The sequence below is a fragment of the Puma concolor genome, chromosome E4, assembly GCF_028749965.1.
Source record: "Puma concolor isolate L17-30 chromosome E4, mPumCon1.1.hap2, whole genome shotgun sequence".
Taxonomy (NCBI): domain Eukaryota; kingdom Metazoa; phylum Chordata; class Mammalia; order Carnivora; family Felidae; genus Puma; species Puma concolor.
The window spans coordinates 58,432,508-58,452,956 of NC_141683.1; the positions used below are offsets into that span (position 1 = coordinate 58,432,508).

The following is a 20,449-nucleotide window of genomic DNA, read 5'->3' on the forward strand; positions in this document are numbered from 1 at the left end:
AATGGATAGAGAAGATGTGGTGTATGTATGTACACACACACACACACACACACACACACACACACACACACAATGGAATGTTACTTAGCCATCAAAAGAATGGAATTTTGCCATTTGGAACGATGTGGATAGAACTAGAGTGTATTCTGCTAAGCAGAATGTCAGTCAGAGGAAGATGAATACCGTATGATTTCACTCAGTGGAATTTAAGAAACAAAACAGATGAACATATGGGAGGGGGAAAAAAGAGAGAGGGAAACCCACCATAAGAGACTCTTAACTATAGACAACAAACTGAGGGCTGATGGAGGGAGGTGGGTGGGGGATGGGATAGATGGATAGTGGGTAGGTACTAAGGAGGGCACTTGTTATGATGAGCACTTGGGTGTTGTATGTGAATGATGAATCCCTGAATTCTACTCCTGAAACCAGTATTGCACTGTATGTTAACTAACTAGAATTTAGATAAAAATCTGAAAAGAAAAAAATATGGTAAAAAAGCATTTAAATGTTCATGACCTTTATATGAGCACGTTTTGAGAAGAGCAGAGCTGGAAGGCTACTGGGATTAGTATGGCAGGAACTGAGGAATGGATGGTACATGAATACAAACAAGTATGGACCGTTTGTCCAACGTTCTTGCTTGTAAAGGTGATAAGGCCACATCAGAGAACTTAAGATAGAGAGATTTTTCTTTTTAGGCTTCTAGGTATCATGTGGGACCTTGAAGGAATTTTCTGCCTGTGCCTTCTTTTTTTTGTGAACTAGGAACCAAAGTCATCTACTGAATGTGAGGTTATAATCTGACAGGTACAGAAACAAGGCAAGTGACGAACTGACAAAGGACTGACATTTTCAGGGTACCTGAGGGATAAGGGAGAAAGATACTTAAAATTGAAATATAGGCAAGTTATGGAAGGAAAAGAAACCAGGGGAGTGAGCTGATGAGATGAAATAAAAAACGTAGGGATTGAGGGAATAAAGATTATGTGATCGAGGAACTGGGGCAATTAAAGCAATCAGGGCTTGGAAAGAAGAGTTGAGATCACAGGTCACGGAGAGAGGTGTTGAGTTGATTTTAAAAGTGGACCATTCTGGTTAAGGACAAGGCCTGCGATAGGGACACAGGAGTAAGATATTGAAATGCAATAGAGGTGACCTTGCTTAGGACAGAACTGTGAGACCACAGTATTTAACAGCTTATCTGCATGAACCCTGAATTTACCCAGGCCTGTAGGTACCGGGTCTACACTATTTGATTCCGCAGTTATTTGCCACATTCATATCTATACATGGGAATGAAATAATTTCTGATGTCAGAAGTAATCTATTATCAGCTCATGATAATAGCTAAAAGATAGGCCCTTTCAAAACAATCACATTTTTCTCCTGAAGGACATAGTGATAATGTTTTTTTAATGTTTATTTTTGAGAGAGAGGCAGAGCATGAGTGGGGAGGAGCAGAGAGAGAGGGAGACACAGAATCCGAAGCAGGCTCCGGGCTCCGAGCTGTCAGCACGGAGCCCAACGTGGGGCTCAAACCCACGAACCACGAGATCATGACCTGAGCTGAAGTTGGACGCTTACCGACTGAGCCACCCAGGCGCCCCAAGAGTAATAATGTTTAAGAAATTAAAACACAAAGGAAGAAACAAGTTTTTCCAAGATCTCAAGCTCATTAGCATGAGAATCAGGTTTAGATCCCATAATTCCTAACTCCTAATCCCAAGCACTTTGTGTTATATCACCTTTTGGTAAGGGGACAGTCTTAGAAGTTCCACAGTCACACGAGAGAAATATTTTACCGTTTCAGCCATTTTTTCTGCTGGGGTGCTGCAGAATTCAACTGGCGATGGAACCTTTTTTTGGCCGTTAGCACCGACATTTCCCAGAAGATGAGCATTGACCGCTTTTGCCAACTTGTGATTTGTTAACGCTAGTTCTGCCGTGGTGTGAGGCTGTGTACTTGGGTAGTAGGTTTGCTCTCTTCCCCACTGCAAAGAGACTAAGAGCTCCTCCAAGAGTCTGCATAGAACACACAGGAACACTGAATATTAATAAGAGGATAAAACATAAAAGTCAAGAATACTAAAGAAACGGGAAACATTCTTCTGGAATCATGTAAGTATCTTTCTCGCATATCTTTTTCTCAGAGTTCAATAAATTGGAAATTCTGGTTAAAATAAGACTATAGAAAGCATTTATAGATTTATTAATGTCATTATCTGGAAGTCATCAACAAGCAGAACTTTTTTTTTCGTTCTCATATTTTAGTACAGGTACAATAAACTGGTATACTCATCTAGTGGTACAGAACCACTGATCTGATTTGTGTATCTATTATTTCCTTTTTCATGAGTTACATTAATTGATTTTTGAAGGATAAGCCAGCTTACAATTCCTAGGATGAAATGTACTTGGCCATGATGTAGAAACCTTTTTACATATTGTAGGATTTGATTCACTAAAATTCTGGTTAGGACTTTTGCATCTATGTTCATTGGAGATACCGGTCTGTAGTTTTCTTGTAATACCTCTGATTTTGGTATCAAGGTAATGCTGGCCTCATAAAGTGAGTTGGAAAGTGTTCCCTTCTGTTTTCTAGAAGAGTCTGTGTAAATTTGGCTTGCTTTCTTTCTTAGTTGTTTGCTGGTATTTACCAGTAAATCTATGTAGGCCTGGAATTTCCTTTATTAGAAGGTTTTTAACTGAAAATTCAATTGCTTTAATAGGTTAGGGCTATTCAGGTGACTTGTTCTTGAGTACCCTTTGGTAATTTTGTGTCTTTTAAGGACTCTGTCCATTTCATTTAAGTTGTTGAGTTTATTGGCATACAGTTGTTCATAACATCCCCACATCATCTTTTTTATGTCTATAGAATCTAGGTAATATATGCCCTTCCTAATTCCTGACACTGGCAATGTGTTTCTTTCTTTCTTTTTTTTCCCTGATTATACTGCCTAGAGGTTTCTTAGATTTATCTCATCAAAGAACTAGAATTGGCTATTTCATTTATCTCTGCTCTCATTCTTATTATTTTCTTCCTTCTGCTTAATTTGCTCTTTGTGTTTTTTTTGAGAGCACAAGCAGGGGAAGGGCAGAGAGAGAGGGAGACACAGAATCCAAAGCAGGCTTCAGGCTATGGGCTGTCAGCACAGAGCCGGATGTGGGCTCGAACTCACGAACAATGAAATCATGACCTGAGTCGAAGTCTGATGTTTAACTGCCTGAGCCACCCGGGTGCCCCCTGCTCTTTGTGTTTCTTAAAGAGTAGGCTTAAATTACTGTCAGGACCTTTCTTCTTTTCTAAAATAAGTGTTTAAAGCTATAAATTTCCCTCTAAACACCGCTTTAGTTGCCTCCCACAAAATCTGATATTTTGATATATGGTTTACCCTCGAACAATGTGAGTTTGAACTGTGGAGGTCTACTTATGTGCTGATTTTTTTTTCAGTAAATACAGTATAGTACTGTAGATGTATTTTGTCTTCCTTATAATTTTAGTAATAGTTTCTTTTCTTTAGCTTATTTTATTATAAGAATATATTGGGGCGCCTGGGTGGCTCAGTCGGTTAAGCGTCCGACTTCAGCTCAGGTCACGATCTCGCGGTCCGTGAGTTCGAGCCCCGCATTGGGCTCAGGGCTAATGGCTCAGAACCTGGAGCCTGCTTCCGATTCTGTGTCTCCCTCTCTCTCTGCCCCTCCCCCGTTCATGCTCTGTCTCAAAAATAAACAAACATTAAAAAAACAAATTAAAAAAAAAAAGGATATAGTGTATACTACATATGATATACAAAATATGTGTTAATCAACAATTTATGTTATTGGTAAGGCTTCTGGTTGAGAGTAGGCTATAAGTAGTTAAATTTTTGAGGAGTCAAAAGTTACACATGGATTTTCAACTGCATGGGGGTGGGGGTCAGTCTCCTTCTCCTCATGTTGTTCAAGCATCATATGTATTGGTATTGTTTTCATTCTCATAATTTCCCCTGTGAGTTCTTCTTTGACCCTTACTGATTTGATTTGTAATAAATCAATTATAGTCCTTGACTTATGATGGTTTGATGATTTTTTTGACTATATGATGGTGCAAAAGCAATAACATTTAATTAAAACTATACTTTGAATTTTGAATTTTTATCTATTCCTGGTCTAGCAGTAGGCAGCACCATACTTTCTCATTTACTGGGCAGAAGTGAGCCACAGCTCCCAGCAAGGTACGTGATCGGGAGGTAAACAATGAATACACTTACAAAATTCTGTACCTGAACAAGCATTCTGTTTTTTGCTTTCAGTGTAGTGTTCAAATCCCGAGATAGTCAACACCTTATAACAAAATGGGCTTTGTATTAGGTAATTTTGCCCAACTATAGGCTAATATACATGTTCAGCATGTTTAAGGTAGGCTAGGCTAAGTCATGATGTTCAGTAGGTTAGGTGTATTAAATTAATTTTTGACACATGGTATTTTCACCTTGGATGACTTTACTGGGACATAACCCCACTGTAAGTCCAGGAAGATGTGTGTATAGAAGTACAAAGTACTTTTAAGAAAGACCATCAATTTTGATAGTTCTGGAGCATATGGTCATGAAAGTAAACTCTAATGCTAAAGAACAGTCCTCAAAAAGACCTCCCAAAGGAGAGACAGGTGCACTTTTTGGCCGCTACCAAAAAGTATACAGAAGTGCTACAACTATAAACAAAAACCACTTTTAAAACCAAAGATCAAAAAAATGGTTAGAGAGGGAGGGAGCCAAAACATAAGAGACTCCTAAAAACTGAGAACAAACTGAGGGTTTATGGGGGGTGGGAGGGAGGGGTGGGTGGTGATGGGTATTGAGGAGGGCACCTTTTGGGATGAGCACTGGGTGTTGTATGGAAACCAATTTGACAATAAATTTCATAATAAAAAATAAAAATAAAAATAAATAAATAAAACCAAAGATCACTTCTATTATAGCTAGAATTATATATAAGAATGTAATTAAGAATGTAAGACGCACGTGGTCTTATTTTTTTTAGTCTTCCTCTCTTCTGGGCATCTATTTAAAAATGCTCCTCAAAGTATACGCTCCATAAGTTACTGCATGTAGAAATACTAAAGAACTATCACAGTAACAAAAATTGCAAGAGAAGGAAGAAGAGTTGAGAGTGGAAACAAGTGCCGTACTTCTGGGTAGCTATCATTTCCTGACGAAACTGTTCCCGTTCACTCAGGAGATCTTGAATGGCACTCTGTGCATCACGGTTTTGACGCTGTAAGCCTGCCCTGGAGTTGGTTAATTCATCTGCCATAACCCTGGAAAAGATGAAAATGTCACGTGTAAATTCCCTGATAATAAATTCTCCGGCTGTAAAGAAGTGAATGTGCTACCTTTGTAACTCATTTTCAAAAGCTTACAAAGATTTCACACGGTCAAGTTACTTCTCAGTTTTAAAGCATTTAAAAATATATATAATCTTAGAACTCATTAAAGGGATTTAAAAAATACGTGTCGGGGCGCCTGGGTGGCGCAGTCGGTTAAGCGTCCGACTTCAGCCAGGTCACGATCTCGCGGTCCGGGAGTTCGAGCCCCGCGTCGGGCTCTGGGCTGATGGCTCGGAGCCTGGAGCCTGTTTCCGATTCTGTGTCTCCCTCTCTCTCTGCCCCTCCCCTGTTCATGCTCTGTCTCTCTCTGTCCCAAAAATAAATAAACGTTCAAAAAAAAAATAAAAAAAAAAAAAATACGTGTCTACAAAATGACAAAAGAAAAGTTATTTCACTTTCCTTTAGAGTGACTTTGGAATGTACCTCAGTCTTACTCCAGATAAACCAAATTAAAAATAATAATAATTACATGTTTTTAAATACAGAAAATTTTAGAGGAAAACAAAAATGAGTTCCTATCACTCAGTTACCTCATTGTCTTTAGAAAAATATTAAAATAAGATACAAAAGGCTTTTATACAAGGGAAAACTAAGTCTTTCCTCCTGTCCAACATCCCCACCCTTCTTTTATAACCGATAAAGTTTCTTATATATTTCTCCAGAAAAAAAAATGTATGTATATGGCAACATAAAAGAATATGTTGAAAAATAAATACATCCACTTATTTACAAAAAAGGGAATTATTTAATACAAACTTTTCTATGCCTTTTTTTTTTAAACCTTATAATTTATCTTGGTGATTTTTTTTCACATTAGTGCATATAGTGCATATCGCTTTCCCTTTTTCAAAAACAACAGCTTCATGGTTTCTTCTGATTGGATGTACCAAAATGTATTTAACCAGTTCTCTATTAATGGAATTGAAGCAAAATTTTAAAGTATGCTTGCTCATTTGGCTAAAAAAACTTTTCTTTTTTTTTAAATTTTTTTCATCTTTATTTATTTTTGAGAGAAAGACAGTGTGAGCAGGGGAGGAGCAGAGAGAGAGGGAGACACAGAATCCGAAGCAGGCTGCAGGCCCCGAGCTGTCAGCACAGAACCCGACGCAGGGCTCGAACTCACGAACCGTGAGATCATGACCTGAGCCGAAGTCGGACGTTTAACCGACTGAGCCACCCAGGCGCCCCACGTTCGGTTAAAAAATCTTAAACCTAAAATTAAAGTCTCGGACCATAGTGACTACCGACCAAAGATTAAATCAGTTAAATGTCAGTGAAGTCGAGTTTCAGTTTTATTGCCCTTCGAGTGTTACTATCAGCATTGATAAGGATATCAAGAAAGCTGCGTGTGGCAATAATCTGTATGACACACGCATGATTTGCCTCTTCACGTGTTCAGTCAGAATGAACTTTCACTCTAAGTCAATACGCAGTACATCCATTTCTCCACACACCATCCTATGTGAGCACAATTAGGAAACAAATTAAGGACTTTAAGAGCGTTGTCCATTACTGAAAAGTATCACAGCTATTAAGACATGAAGAAACACCTCCCCGCCAATTTCTTCATCACAGCCAGCGATTCTTACAGTACGGCCTCGAGACGTCCGGTGTTATGCGGGGAAATCTCGAGATGACTGAATTTATTAAACATGTGACGTGTGAGGCACGTGGGTAACACCCCACACCCTGGGCTCCAGTCACTCGGAGCTGGGAGGAGGTCCCACTGTCTGTGTCCCACCGTCTGTGGGCCTGGGCCAGGGCCCTGGGGGTTTCGCCTCTGCTGAAGAGTGGCCTCATTCGGCATGCCGTACGGATGATTTCGTTTGTGCACAGCGAGAAGAAGGCTGGGACGCTCTCTTACATAATTAACATAGTTAAAAGAGCTACGAGAACACAGCATGGAAGAGAAATGATATTTGAGTTTTCCCGATAGGAGGTGGGAAGAAGTAGTATTGGCTTTTTGTGTGATTTTATTGATAAGACATCTGAGTTTCCAGTTTTGTCTTGGTTCTTAAATGCTGTATCAGGAATGACTTCCCCTATAGATGAGTCACCTAGAATTCTGGAACGAGGGAGAATCCTGATACCACTTTTCCACGTAGGGAGACTGACCTCCCAGAGGAGGAAGACGCCATCTCTTTAAATATATGCAGTATTTTGACAGTCTGAGTCAGAAATTCTCACACTCGAACCTACTTTCTTGGGTCATAGACAAAAAATCTGACAGAGCCAAAACCAGGAAATGAAATACTACTTAAAACAGAAAAATACCTGCTCGCAAGGAATTTACTTCGCCATACATCACACTGTATTGACATACGTTCTAATTGTTCGGAAAGTTGAGCTGTGTTTTGACCTAGGGCTTCGTTTTCTAAAATAAGCTGATTTTTCTCACGGGCTAGACGTTCAAAGTGATACTGAAGATCATCCCCAACAGAAGCCACTAGCAGCTTTTTTAACTCACGATTGACCTAGAAGAAAACATGACCGTTACAATAAGCTCAAAGTAATGTCCCTGACTTCAGTGTGGCAAAAGGGAAAAAGAGAAGCCAGGTTTCACGTATTTGGACCTCCATGACTTAAAGTGTATATCAAAAAGCAACTATTAAATATTGGAGTTTCATAATCCATACAAACCATATCTATCGCTATGTATTTGTATCTATGGTCCACGTGATTATAAACTAAGCCTCTTCTAATAAGAGTACCAATCATTATCATAAAAATTATACACTGTTTCCAGTTAACATTTAAAGGCAAATATTAGAAAACTAAACCAGTAAATTTTGCCAAAAAGTGACATAAAGTGTTTTATTTTTTTAATCTTTCTCAGCATTTAGAAATTAATTCCTTCGTGTCATAGGATTTGTAAGAATTTAAGCAAAGAGAGCAATTCAGAATATTTATAAGCATGTTCTTTACTTTATCTCAAATGTGAAAAATTAAAACGTAAATATCCAGTAACAGGTATTGATATATAGTGCAGCAACGGAAGAACAGCGTTGCTATTAAAAATGCTATTCTATGATAGGAGACAAGATTCTAAGAGGTGAGTCCAGTTAGAGTGTCAGAGGTGCAGCAGTCCGGGTGAAAACTATTCTTGAGTATTCTAGTATCGCGTTATTGGAGAATATAGAAAAAGATCCTAAAATTTGTTCATCAGGAGGGAAAACAAGAGCTTACCGTCTGGCATAGGGGGTGAAAAGGAAGTAGTTCAGGATAAATCCAAAAAATCCAAAATGCAAGTGACTAGGTAAATAGGGATATTTTGACCGAGACAAGGAATCAAAGAGAAGTAGACATTTGGAATTGTTTGGCTGGTGGTCTTCATTTACTTGGGGGCTGGAGGAGGTGGGTGATGGAGAAATACAGACGATATGTTTAGATACACATTTAAATGAATTTGTAAAGATACATGTGCACGTCAAACATAGTTATCTGATGAAATATTCAGCCGTTATGGATTTCATTACAGTTTTTTTTCATAATTGAATTTTCTTCTCTATCCCCGATTTCGAAGTGTCTGCCAGGTAGGAGGGTTAAGACTTTTGGTTTCATGTAGAATTTATTTCCAGAAGTTGTGAGGAAGAAGCAGTGTGCATAGACAGGATTCTTACAACTCACAAGAGAACTATAGATGAATGTGGTTTAAACAAAGAATATTCAGAAAATCAAAGTTTTATTCTTTGCTGCCACCATTTGAAAATCCTGCCAAAGGCACAGCTGTGGTTTTTCTCCTTCACATCAGTCTTGCTTTAAGTAAGACTGAAATATATCAGGAAGCTGGGAGGGAAGGGTGCTAGATAACGGTAACCAGCTATTTTTGAAAAAGAGTAACGCAACAAAATTTCTTCTAATATTAATGTATGTGTAATTTGGAAGGCACTCTTGTGTTGCACCATCCATCATAGGTATGGGATATAGAAGAACAAACAAGTGATTAAAAACATGTTTACTTTATGTAACTTTCGGTTCCATTAAGTTAATCAAGGACAGTTGCTAAAAGGGGGACAGGATTTGTTGTTTTTCAATTTTGAATACATAAGTAAAAGAGTATATTATAATGAAAAAAAATTGATACTGTAATAGAATATTCTGTGACACCGGAAAATATTAATAACCAAAAATGGGGGTTTTAAGGCAAACGTGAACTCAATATGTATAACTGTGCATTTATATAGCTGGATGGTATAATTATGGTTGGTACTATTTTCATTTTTTTGTATTTTCGAAAATATTTACAATAAATATGTACTGCTTTTGTAATTAGAAATTAGGTATTTAAAAAATAGTGAAGATCTATTTGGATAAGAACCACTAACCATAGTGTCACTTATAAAGGCTAACGACATCTAGCCAAAAGACGAAGAGTCTAATCGAGAAACAGAGGGTGAGAGGTAAGGCCATGTAAAGGCTAAGGAAACACAATCGAGCACTAATAGACGCTTTTCCATTTACAACGCTTACCCCACCATTTCTTCACCCCAAGTATTATGTGCGCATAAAGAAAAATACTTGGAACTTATGGATTCTTAAAACAGAAATCGTTAACTAGTCCGTTTCAAAGTCTAACTCGGTCAGGTTTGGGTTTGGAATTTTGTAACTGTGACCTCCTTGACACCTTATAGGTGGTCCTGTCCAAAGCACCTCACACGTGCATCTTCAACCAGGTTTAGGGTAGAAGTTCGCAACACATACTCGTTCTACTAGACGTGCTGAGAAAGAGAAATTTAAGAGAAAACTCTTTAGAGAAATGACAAGCCAGAACAAATGGCGTTCCAAGAGGAAGTATAGTTTTCTAGTACGCAAGCTTAGAAGGTCCAGGTGTAAAGAGCAGTGCTCGTTAAGTCTATTGGTTCTTACCTCTGTCTGTACTCTGAGCTGGTTTGAAAGACCTTCTTTGTCCTGTAATAACCTTCTTTCAGAGTTCTTGAGCTTCTCCAGTACATTCTTTACCTCTGACAGTTCCTTTCTGGGTTCTCCAACTCCCTCCGACTGACCAAGGAATTCTCCTCTGTGATGTCCCAGAGACTTAACCTTTGCATTTTTGTTGGGGATATCATGGGTTATAGCAGCTTTGGGAACTAATATTCTTACGGCTTCGACTTCCACTGCCTTTTCAGCGAGGATCTTCCCTAGCTGAAGAACTCCTGGGCTGTCTCCTGGAACTGCTTTCTTCCGTGGGTTCTGAAGGATGGGATGCTTCACGGGCTGGATTCCAGAGGTAACTTCAACAGCTTTAGGTGGCTCCTCAGTTTCCATTCCATCTCCTGCTCCTCGGACTGGGGCTGGAGTGAGGGTGACTATAAAAGGGAAAACAAAACATAAGCTACTTGCTAAAAGGAAATGCGGCGCAAATGCCAAGACATGCTTTACCCGACATTCAGAATTACTGACGCTAAAAAGAACGCAAAAAATTCAGAAACAATCAGGTGTCAAATAAAAGACGAGGAAAGTCTTACGGGTTCACACTTTCCTTCAGTAAATGGTTTCTCTCTTGGTAGAAAATGCGAGAGAGTTGGAATCAGGGTATTTGGTTCGGACCTCTATTTCCTAGTGTGACCCTGGGTAAATAATTTAACCCTCCGTGAATCTCTCTTTCATATTTTGCAAAATGACGGTAACAGCAACAATGCTACAGGGTTGTGGTAAGAAAGAATATGCTAAGGCCAAGCACCTGGCACACTGTAGACCCTTGATAACGTCAGTTAACTATAAACGTAAATACAAGCTACAGGCTTGCATTCTTGAGCCGTCTACCTCAAAACATACTCATCTGCTTTGTGAACTCTTGGCAGAGAATGCTTCGCACAAGCTACCTAACTGGACTGCTCAATACTCTTTCCTCTAGGCCCCAACAGGCCCTTGTTCCTGCCGCTTCTTCTTCTCTTAAATGGCTTCTTTTGCCACTCACTGTGATTTGTAATTCTAACTTACCCATAAGAAGTTAGCTTTGACTCCACTCTTTGCATTAAAGCCTCCCAACTGTCCCAGCACTCTCTGCATGCCTAAAGCACTTGCTGTTTCAAATATTCAGTTCAAAACTTAATCACGAACTTTAATGACCATTTTATGGGTTTCGCCCATGCTAATCGCACCTTCCCACTGAGTTTGATAAGCACACAAGGGCAGGCATCACGCTCTAAACGAATGGAAGAACGCGGTATTCGAGAAATGACAGGAACTCTGCGATCAACCAGATCTGGTTTTGAACCTTATTTCCATCATTACTCCCTGTGCTATCATGGATAAAATCCTGCAGTTATTTGAGCCTCAGTTTTAACCTCCACAAGATGAATTTAATGACATCTATATCCGTATCTTGGGTCTTAAATGAGAAAATTTTAGGTAACAAATAACCAACACTTATAAAAGACTTACCACGTGCCAGATACTATTCTAAATACTTAACATATAACTCACCTTTCGAGTAGGTATGATTAGTTCTATTTTATAGATGAAGAAAATGAGGCACAAAGCGGTCCAGGAACTTGCCCTGGTAAGTAAGTAGAAGAGGCAGAAGGAGGCAGCTGAGATGATACTTAAGCTACATGGAGTTCTTGAATTAGTACATCCGGTAACATCCCTTTGAGCTACACGTTAGACTTCTTGCCATTTTACAAGCCCAGCATACATTTGAGAAAGTGGAAGCCACAGCCTGTGCACAGTAATGATAATGAATTTTTATTCAATTTGTTATGTGCCAAGGATTCTTCTAAGTCCTTCAGATGCATTATATCATTTAATCTTTACAACTATCTCATGAGGTAAGCATAACAGTACCCATTTTTTTTAGAAACACAGAGGCTTTGAAAAGTTAAATGGCTTGTCCAGATCATCGGTGTCAAACTGGGATTTGAGTCCAAATCTGACTCCAGAGCTAAGCTGTTAGTCGGTCTGGGAGGGCTTCTACAAACCAGAATTATTACCTCATCAATCTGAAGTATTATTGCCTCTGCTAATAAGCCTTTTCGTCAGGCCACAAAAGCCCAGGGAGTTTACCTAACAGTTACGGGGAAGCTTTAAGTAAAAAGCAGCGCTCCTCTGCATGAAACCCCTGCATGGCTTGCCATCACTCAGAATAAAGACCAAAGTCTCCACTACGGCCTACAGGGCCTTCCATGATCTGCCTGTCTCCTGGGTCTCAACTTCGGCCATTTACTTCTTCAGACTCTGTGTTCCTGCCTGACTTGTTTTGTGTGGGTGTCTTAAAAACTCCTTCCTCTGCAGACATTTCTCTGCTCAGAATATTCTTCCCAACTTCCTATTCCCTTTAGTTAATTACTTCCCGTCCTTATAATTGCAGTTCAACCTTTTCTAAGGGAAGCCTGTCTCTAACCTTTCCAGATTAGGCTGGGTTCCATTTTTGTGCACCTGCAGCCAAGACTCTGCATTTCTCCTTTTCTCTATTTATCAAAATGGTAAATTGACAAATTGACTTTTTTTTTTTTCCTTTCAGTGTCACTAGTTAGATAATGTCTGTGCCTTCCTCTAGGATAGAAGTCCCATGAGGGTAGGGACTCTGTGTCTCTTGTTTACTACATTTCCAGTAATGTGCCTCGCTCACAGTATTCTTTAGCTGATAATAAATGAATGATAACAAGGGGAGGGGCAAAGGACAAGCATATAACAGTGGTTCTAATGACAAGCTTTGAGTCGGTTACAGGCAGCAAACATGCTGCTGATGCCTAATATTGACCAGATATCATACGAGGTAGTGGGGACTACTGTGCTCAGGAAATTACTATCTAATTTAGGGCATGCATATAAAACGAGAACATATATTACAGGGTAATATATAATCAGAGTGCAATCGGTGGTGCAAAAATAGTTCCACTGAAATTTTATTCCTATAGAAATGTTAACTAAGAACAATCATGGGCCGGTCTTTAGTGAATTCATTATATTTTGATATTTATACCTTCTAAGGCAAAGACAGGATACAATTCCTAGTTAAAAAGAAAAAAAAAAAAAAAAAGCCAAAGTATGTCCTCAGCCTCAATTACCTTTAGATATCAGTATCATGTCTTGACCAATTAAATCTTAATCTTTAATCGTTATTGAACGTTAAGCACATTTCGCTGTAACTCATGAAGTTAGGAAAACAATTTGATAAGAGCAATAGTAAGGTCTTATTAAAACTAAACCTGGGGCGCCTGGGTGGCGCAGTCGGTTAAGCGTCCGACTTCAGCCAGGTCACGATCTCGCGGTCCGTGAGTTCGAGCCCCGCGTCAGGCTCTGGGCTGATGGCTCAGAGCCTGGAGCCTGTTTCCGACTCTGTGTCTCCCTCTCTCTCTGCCCCTCCCCCGTTCATGCTCTGTCTCTCTCTGTCCCAAAAATAAATAAACATTGAAAAAAAAAAAATTAAAAAAAAAAAAAAAAAAAAAACTAAACCTTTCTTGGGGCGCCTGGGTGGCTCAGTCGGTTAAGCGTCCGACTTCAGCCAGGTCACGATCTCGCGGTCCGTGAGTTCGAGCCCCGCGTCGGGCTCTGGGTGAATGGCTCAGAGCCTGGAGCCTGCTTCCGATTCTGTGTCTCCCTCTCTCTCTGCCCCTCCCCCGTTCATGCTCTGTCTCTCTCTGTCTCAAAAATAAATAAACGTTAAAAAAAAAAAAAAAAAAAAACAAAACTAAACCTTTCTTAAGAATATGGCACAAAAACAGACACATAGACCAATGGAATAGAATAGAAACCCCAGAACTAGACCCACAAACGTATGGCCAACTAATCTTTGACAAAGCAGGAAAGAACATCCAATGGAAAAAAGACAGTCTCTTTAACAAATGGTGCTGGGAGAACTGGACAGCAACATGCAGAAGGTTGAAACTAGACCACTTTCTCACACCATTCACAAAAATAAACTCAAAATGGATCAAGGACCTGAATGTGAGACAGGAAACCATCAAAACCTTAGAGGAGAAAGCAGGAAAAGACCTCTCTGACCTCAGCCGTAGCAATCTCTTACTCGACACGTCCCCAAAGGCAAGGGAATTAAAAGCAAAAGTGAATTACTGGGACCTTATGAAGATAAAAAGCTTCTGCACAGCAAAGGAAACAACCAACAAAACTAAAAGGCAACCAACGGAATGGGAAAAGATATTTGCAAATGACATATCGGACAAAGGGCTAGTATCCAAAATCTATAAAGAGCTCACCAAACTCCACACCCGAAAAGCAAATAACCCAGTGAAGAAATGGGCAGAAAACATGAATAGACACTTCTCTAAAGAAGACATCCGGATGGCCAACAGGCACATGAAAAGATGTTCAGCGTCGCTCCTTATCAGGGAAATACAAATCAAAACCACACTCAGGTATCACCTCACGCCAGTCAGAGTGGCCAAAATGAACAAATCAGGAGACTATAGATGCTGGAGAGGATGTGGAGAAACGGGAACCCTCTTGCACTGTTGGTGGGAATGCAAATTGGTGCAGCCGCTCTGGAAAGCAGTGTGGAGGTTCCTCAGAAAATTAAAAATAGACCTACCCTATGACCCAGCAATAGCACTGCTAGGAATTTATCCAAGGGACACAGGAGTACTGATGCATAGGGGCACTTGTACCCCAATGTTCATAGCAGCACTCTCAACAATAGCCAAATTATGGAAAGAGCCTAAATGTCCATCAACTGATGAATGGATAAAGAAATTGTGGTTTATATACACTATGGAATACTACGTGGCAATGAGAAAAAATGAAATATGGCCTTTCGTAGCAACGTGGATGGAACTGGAGAGTGTGATGCTAAGTGAAATAAGCCATACAGAGAAAGACAGATACCATATGGTTTCACTCTTATGTGGATCCTGAGAAACTTAACAGGAACTCATGGGGGAGGGGAAGGAAAAAAAAAAAAAAAGGTTAGAGTGGGAGAGAGCCAAAGCATAAGAGACTGTTGAGAACTGAGAGCAAACTGAGGGTTGATGGGGGGTGGGAGGGAGGAGAGGGTGGGTGATGGGTATTGAGGAGGGCACCTTTTGGGATGAGCACTGGGTGTTGTATGGAAACCAATTTGACAATAAATTTCATATATAAATAAAAAAAAAAAAGAATTTCGGAAATACAAAGCCATATTAAAAAGGGATTACATAATATATACACATTCTATTGAGCAATGACTCGTTACCGTGATTCCCAATTTCTCATCCTAGAAATGGATTTCTCCAGCAAAGAGCCATAGGAAATGGTAAGCTTGTTCAGGATAATGTTAAACAAACAAACAAACAAACAAACAAGAAACAATGAAAAAATTACCTATAAAGCTGTTTTACAGCTGTTTTACAGCAAGGGAAATACCTAACAAGAATACTTTCCTTAGGTTTCTGTATTAGATTTCTATTTTTTAATAAGCATGGTTTTCTTCTTCTTCATAAACTTTGTTAAATACAGAAACTACAGTAGCTCAAATACAGTCATACAGTCATCTTCTGGTTTTTAACATTACATTATTCAAAGATATGAAGAAAAAATTACCTATATTCTCATCACCCTAAAATAATTTTTCATTACTTCAAATTCCTTCATTATTTTTATATGATTGTAATCATAATTAACTTTAGAAGCTTTATTTTCCTATCTTGCTACATTCTTCATACTTTTCATTTTATGACTACATTATTCCTTCAAGTTAGTATAGCATTATTTACTTAATTATTATTCTATTGTTGGAATAACAACGTTCTTAACGTTTGCTTTTAGGATGTGCTAACTTTACCTAATGCAAATTGAATTTTGTCTCTAAGACATTCTGTCTTGGAAGAAGTTCTATAGAATCAGGCGTTAGCTGGGGGTTCACAAAACAACAAAAAGACAAAGCTAGGGCCGTACCATCCGGGTCCACCGAGGCGGAAGAAACAAGAAGCAGGTGTGACACGCTACTGTGCTTGAATAGGATTTTTAGGCAAGTCGTAACGTTTTTGAGTTGGAATTTTGGGTAATGGAGACTCAAGAACACAGCACAAAATAATTACTGCTAAATTTAAAGGGCAAAGGAACATTAATGGGTATTCAAAAGAAGTCTCTTTTCAAACAAGATACATCACACATTGCAATCAAGAAGTTCTCTTAACCTGGTTCAGCCTCAATTTACTCTTAACTTTATTTAAACTGCTCTACTTATTTGGGGCACCCGGGTGGCTTGTTTGAGCGTCCGACTTCGGCTCAGGTCATGATCTCACAGTTTGTGAGTCCGAGCCCCGCGTCGGGCTCTGTGCTGACGGCTCAGAGCCTGGAGCCTGCTTCGGATTCTGTGTCTTCCTCTCTCTGCCCCTTCCCTGCTCATGCTCTGTGTCTCTCCTTCTCTCCCAATAATAAATAAACGTTAAGAAAAATTTAAACTGTTCTACTTACTCAAGCATTTATGAGTGTGAGGGTTGTACAATATAGGACATGGCAGCTGTAACAACTCTGTAAAAACTATACTTGTTGCTAATGTGCACAGGCATGGAGGCAATTGGGAGTCGGGGCTTTCCATTTTCTCACCTGGTAACTTACCTTTCATAATTCTACCTTCCCTTAGGACACATATAGAAAACTTTATTACATACATCCAAGGCACAATCCAGGGCACATTCATGAGCAATTATCTTCTCTCAGGTGGGAAGACAATCGTCTGTGGTACGAGCTCCATAATTATGAGTAATGTTTAAGTGGACCCAAACAGCCATCCCTATTCTCCACGCTTCGAAGGGAACCAAAGGAACCATTCTTCAATTATTCATCAACATCGTTCTTCCCAGTGATCAGTTATCAAAGAATGAAAACATATCTCTAGTTTATGGCTCATCCTTCCCGCCTTCCCCAAAGATTATTGAAATGTAGGCAAAGAACAAATAATATTCCACAATAGGAGTTGACAAACTTTTTCCATAAAGGGCCAGATGAGAAATATTTGAGGCTTATGGACCATGAGGCAAAATTGAGGATACTATACAGGCACTTATACAAAGGAGAAAAAAAAAAACAACAACCAAATTTCAAAGATGAAACTTTAATGAGAAATTAATTTTTCTTTTTTTCATAGTATATGTCTGATAATAAGCACAGAAATATTTTTTATTTGGGATAACCCTTGGCCCAAGTGGGATTCAAAGTCAGTGCTCCCTGTCATCAAACTGATTTGTAAATATTCTCGGGAGGCTGAGGGCCATAACTTGCCAACCCTTGCTCTAGAATGCGGACGCAAAAACGATTTTCTAGTCTATCATTACACATTTCTCCTTTTCCCATAAAACTCTAACTCCAAGAACACAAGATACTCTAAGTCTGTAGGATGGTGTGGTACAAAGAACACCAGACTCTGGGTCAAAATACCCGAAGCTCCCCCCAGTCCCCCCACTGCCACATGTTGTGTGACTTGGGGCAGATCACTTACCCTTACTCTCCTCTCATCCCTCAGTGCTCTCAGAATAATGCAAACAGTGTTTTAACACGCTTTGTTTCTCTCACCGACAGGACCGTTGGGGGCTCCACAGGGCAGGGTCTGCCTGCTAATCTTTGTACGGTCAGCTTAATGACACGGTGCTCGGCGTGGAAAAGACGTGTAAGCACTTACTGAAGTTCATCAGTGTTAACCCGCCACTGAGATTTCATTTTAACATCCAATAACTAACTCATTTAAAAACCGCTTACTTTTTTGCCCCTCTACACCAAAGCCTTAATTCCGACACTCGGTTATAGTCTGACAAACGTTTCAGAGTAGATGCAGATTCAGCTATCAAACAGTTAAACAAATTAGGGATTGTCACTCAGTAATCTGAAATCAATATTCTTTGTAAATGTCACCAATTTCATTTAATGAGGTTTAGTTACTATTAAATTAAAATATCTGTGTTATGGATTAGTGGACTTAAGGGTTAGGTCCACATTTTATTGACATGGGATCATTCTCCTTGTCACAGGCTCCATGAATGAAGAGTTCCCTGGTCAAATAAGTGTGGGCCATGCTGTCTACTGTAACTCTTCGCAGCTTTACGGCGTGTGAGGATGTTAAAGGCTCTGGGAGGTCCTGTAGCACAAACTCTCCTTTAATCCAGAACTTCCCAAATTTATCTGTCCGTAGGTTTCTTTTTCGTCTACTACCTGTTCCACAGAATGAGTGTTAGAGTATCGGATGGAATCCTAAGTATTTAGATGATTCAGATTCTCCTGTCTGGTTTACTTTCCCTAGACGGTCTGGTTTTATTTAATACTCTTAGTTTTAATCTTGCTCTCAAGAAAGTTTTGGATTCAAATGCTGATTTTCGAACGGTTTCTCTTTATTGCCTGTTTCCCGTTCAAATGAAACCCTAGCAGCAGTCCCTCTCGTGATGACGCTATCGCTCAAATGTCCACTGAGAGGAAGTTCGGACTCTCTAAACCAGTGTTGCTTCTCTTGTGAGGCAGTTACAGGAAATGCAGGCCACTGACAAACGCCAACCGTGACAAATGCACCTGCTTCTAGGCCATGCATACAAGTAACTTTTGTTCACTAACAACGTTTACCATTATATTAAGTAGGAATAGGACTAACAGCTGAATTATGTACCTTGTAAAATGAAGACCAGATGAAATAAGGTATGGGAAAGTGCTTTATAAGTCTAATGCTCAATACAAACAGGTAGCAACAAATAAAAAATAATTTACTTTCACAGAGGCCTTGCAATAACTAACTTTTAATCTCCAATGATAATACTGTTTGCCACGCACCATACTAATGACTTTCGCCGTAGTGACCATTTAATTGCCCTATTCCTCATTAATCCCCAGTGTATTACTTTCATTATATTCTCTGGTTTGCTTCTTCTAATGATTTCCAGTGACTCCGAAATGCTGTTCACACAGCTGAATAAATTCACTTAAATATGTATTGGTATGATCTTCTCTTCCTTGCTTCCTAAGCATATTTGAATCCCTTTCAGAGAGTTTGCTGTTGGAGGGTCTGTTTACTGCAAAGCTGGCTTCTGGAAAATAAGTTCCCATGGAGAGAAGGGGACAGGCCCCAATCTCCGGAACTCACTGTCCAAGAATAGCCTGAATCAGGAGGCGTTCACTTTGGGACATGCAAAAAGTGTTCTCAATGCCCGTCTGAAGATGGTCAGTAGGCTATCAGGGTCTGAAGCACAAAGGAACAGATCTAGGCTACAGACAGATTTGGAAGTTGTTCTTACAGACAATTACTAAAGCCCTGAGAGCAGAGGAGAAAGAGGGCTGAAACACGTTAATATTTAAAAGATAAACCAAAAGAAGAGAAGGATGAAAGAGAGAAAATATACTTAGAGAACTGGTGCCCAATAGAACTGTCTGCAGTATGGAAAGTTCTCTATCTGCACTTTCTAATGCAATTGCTACTAGCCATACGTGGCTAATGAGCACTTGAAATGTGACTAGGGTGACTGAAGGACTGAATTTTTTTTTTTTTTTTTTTAAGTAGGCTTGATGCCCAGTGTGGAGCCCAATGGGTGGCTTGAACTCATGACCCTGGGATCAAGACCCGACCCGAGATCAAGCGTCGGATGCTTAACTGACTGAGCCACCCAGACACCCCCTGAATTTTTAATTTTTAAAAGTATCAACATAAACTCAAATAGCCACATGTGGCCATTGCGTTGGAACAGTGAAGGGCTACAGAGTAGGCTGAAAACAAGAATAATATCATGGAAGTCAAGGAAAGAAAGTATTTCAAAAGGTGGGAATGATCAATAGTTCTAGAGAGGACAAGCAAACAGGACTAAAGCAGGACTAAAAAGTAACTACTGTAGTTAGCAAGCATTATGAGTTGATGTGGCCCCCCTCAAATATTCCTATGTTGAAGTCCATACCTCAAAATGTGATCTTATTTGCAAATAAGGTCATTACAGATGTAATTAGTTAGGACGAGGTCATACTGGAGTAGGGTGGGCCCCTAATCCAACACGGTTGATGTCCTTAGGAAGAATCTAGACACACAGGCACATTCACACAAGGAGAATGCCACGTCCACATAAAGCAAAGATCAGGGTGATGCATCTACAAGCTAAGGAATACCAAAACTACCAGCAAACCAGGAACTAGGAGACTGGCCTGGAACAGATCCTTCCCTGGAGCCTTCAGAGGGAA

At 39.6% G+C, this 20,449-nt stretch overlaps 1 protein-coding gene across 1 annotated transcript in view; it reads right to left on the minus strand.

Moving 5' to 3' along the window:
• The window catches only part of BLZF1 (basic leucine zipper nuclear factor 1), a 31,290-nt gene that overhangs the window by 8,461 nt on the left and 2,380 nt on the right, over positions 1-20,449 (minus strand). The window contains exons 3-6 of the mRNA XM_025926216.2: positions 10,238-10,677; positions 7,646-7,845; positions 5,174-5,302; positions 1,806-2,025 (exon numbers count right to left, since the gene is read on the minus strand). Coding sequence (XP_025782001.1) covers positions 1,806-2,025; positions 5,174-5,302; positions 7,646-7,845; positions 10,238-10,677 — 989 coding nt within the window. The remainder of the gene's footprint in view (positions 1-1,805; positions 2,026-5,173; positions 5,303-7,645; positions 7,846-10,237; positions 10,678-20,449) is intronic.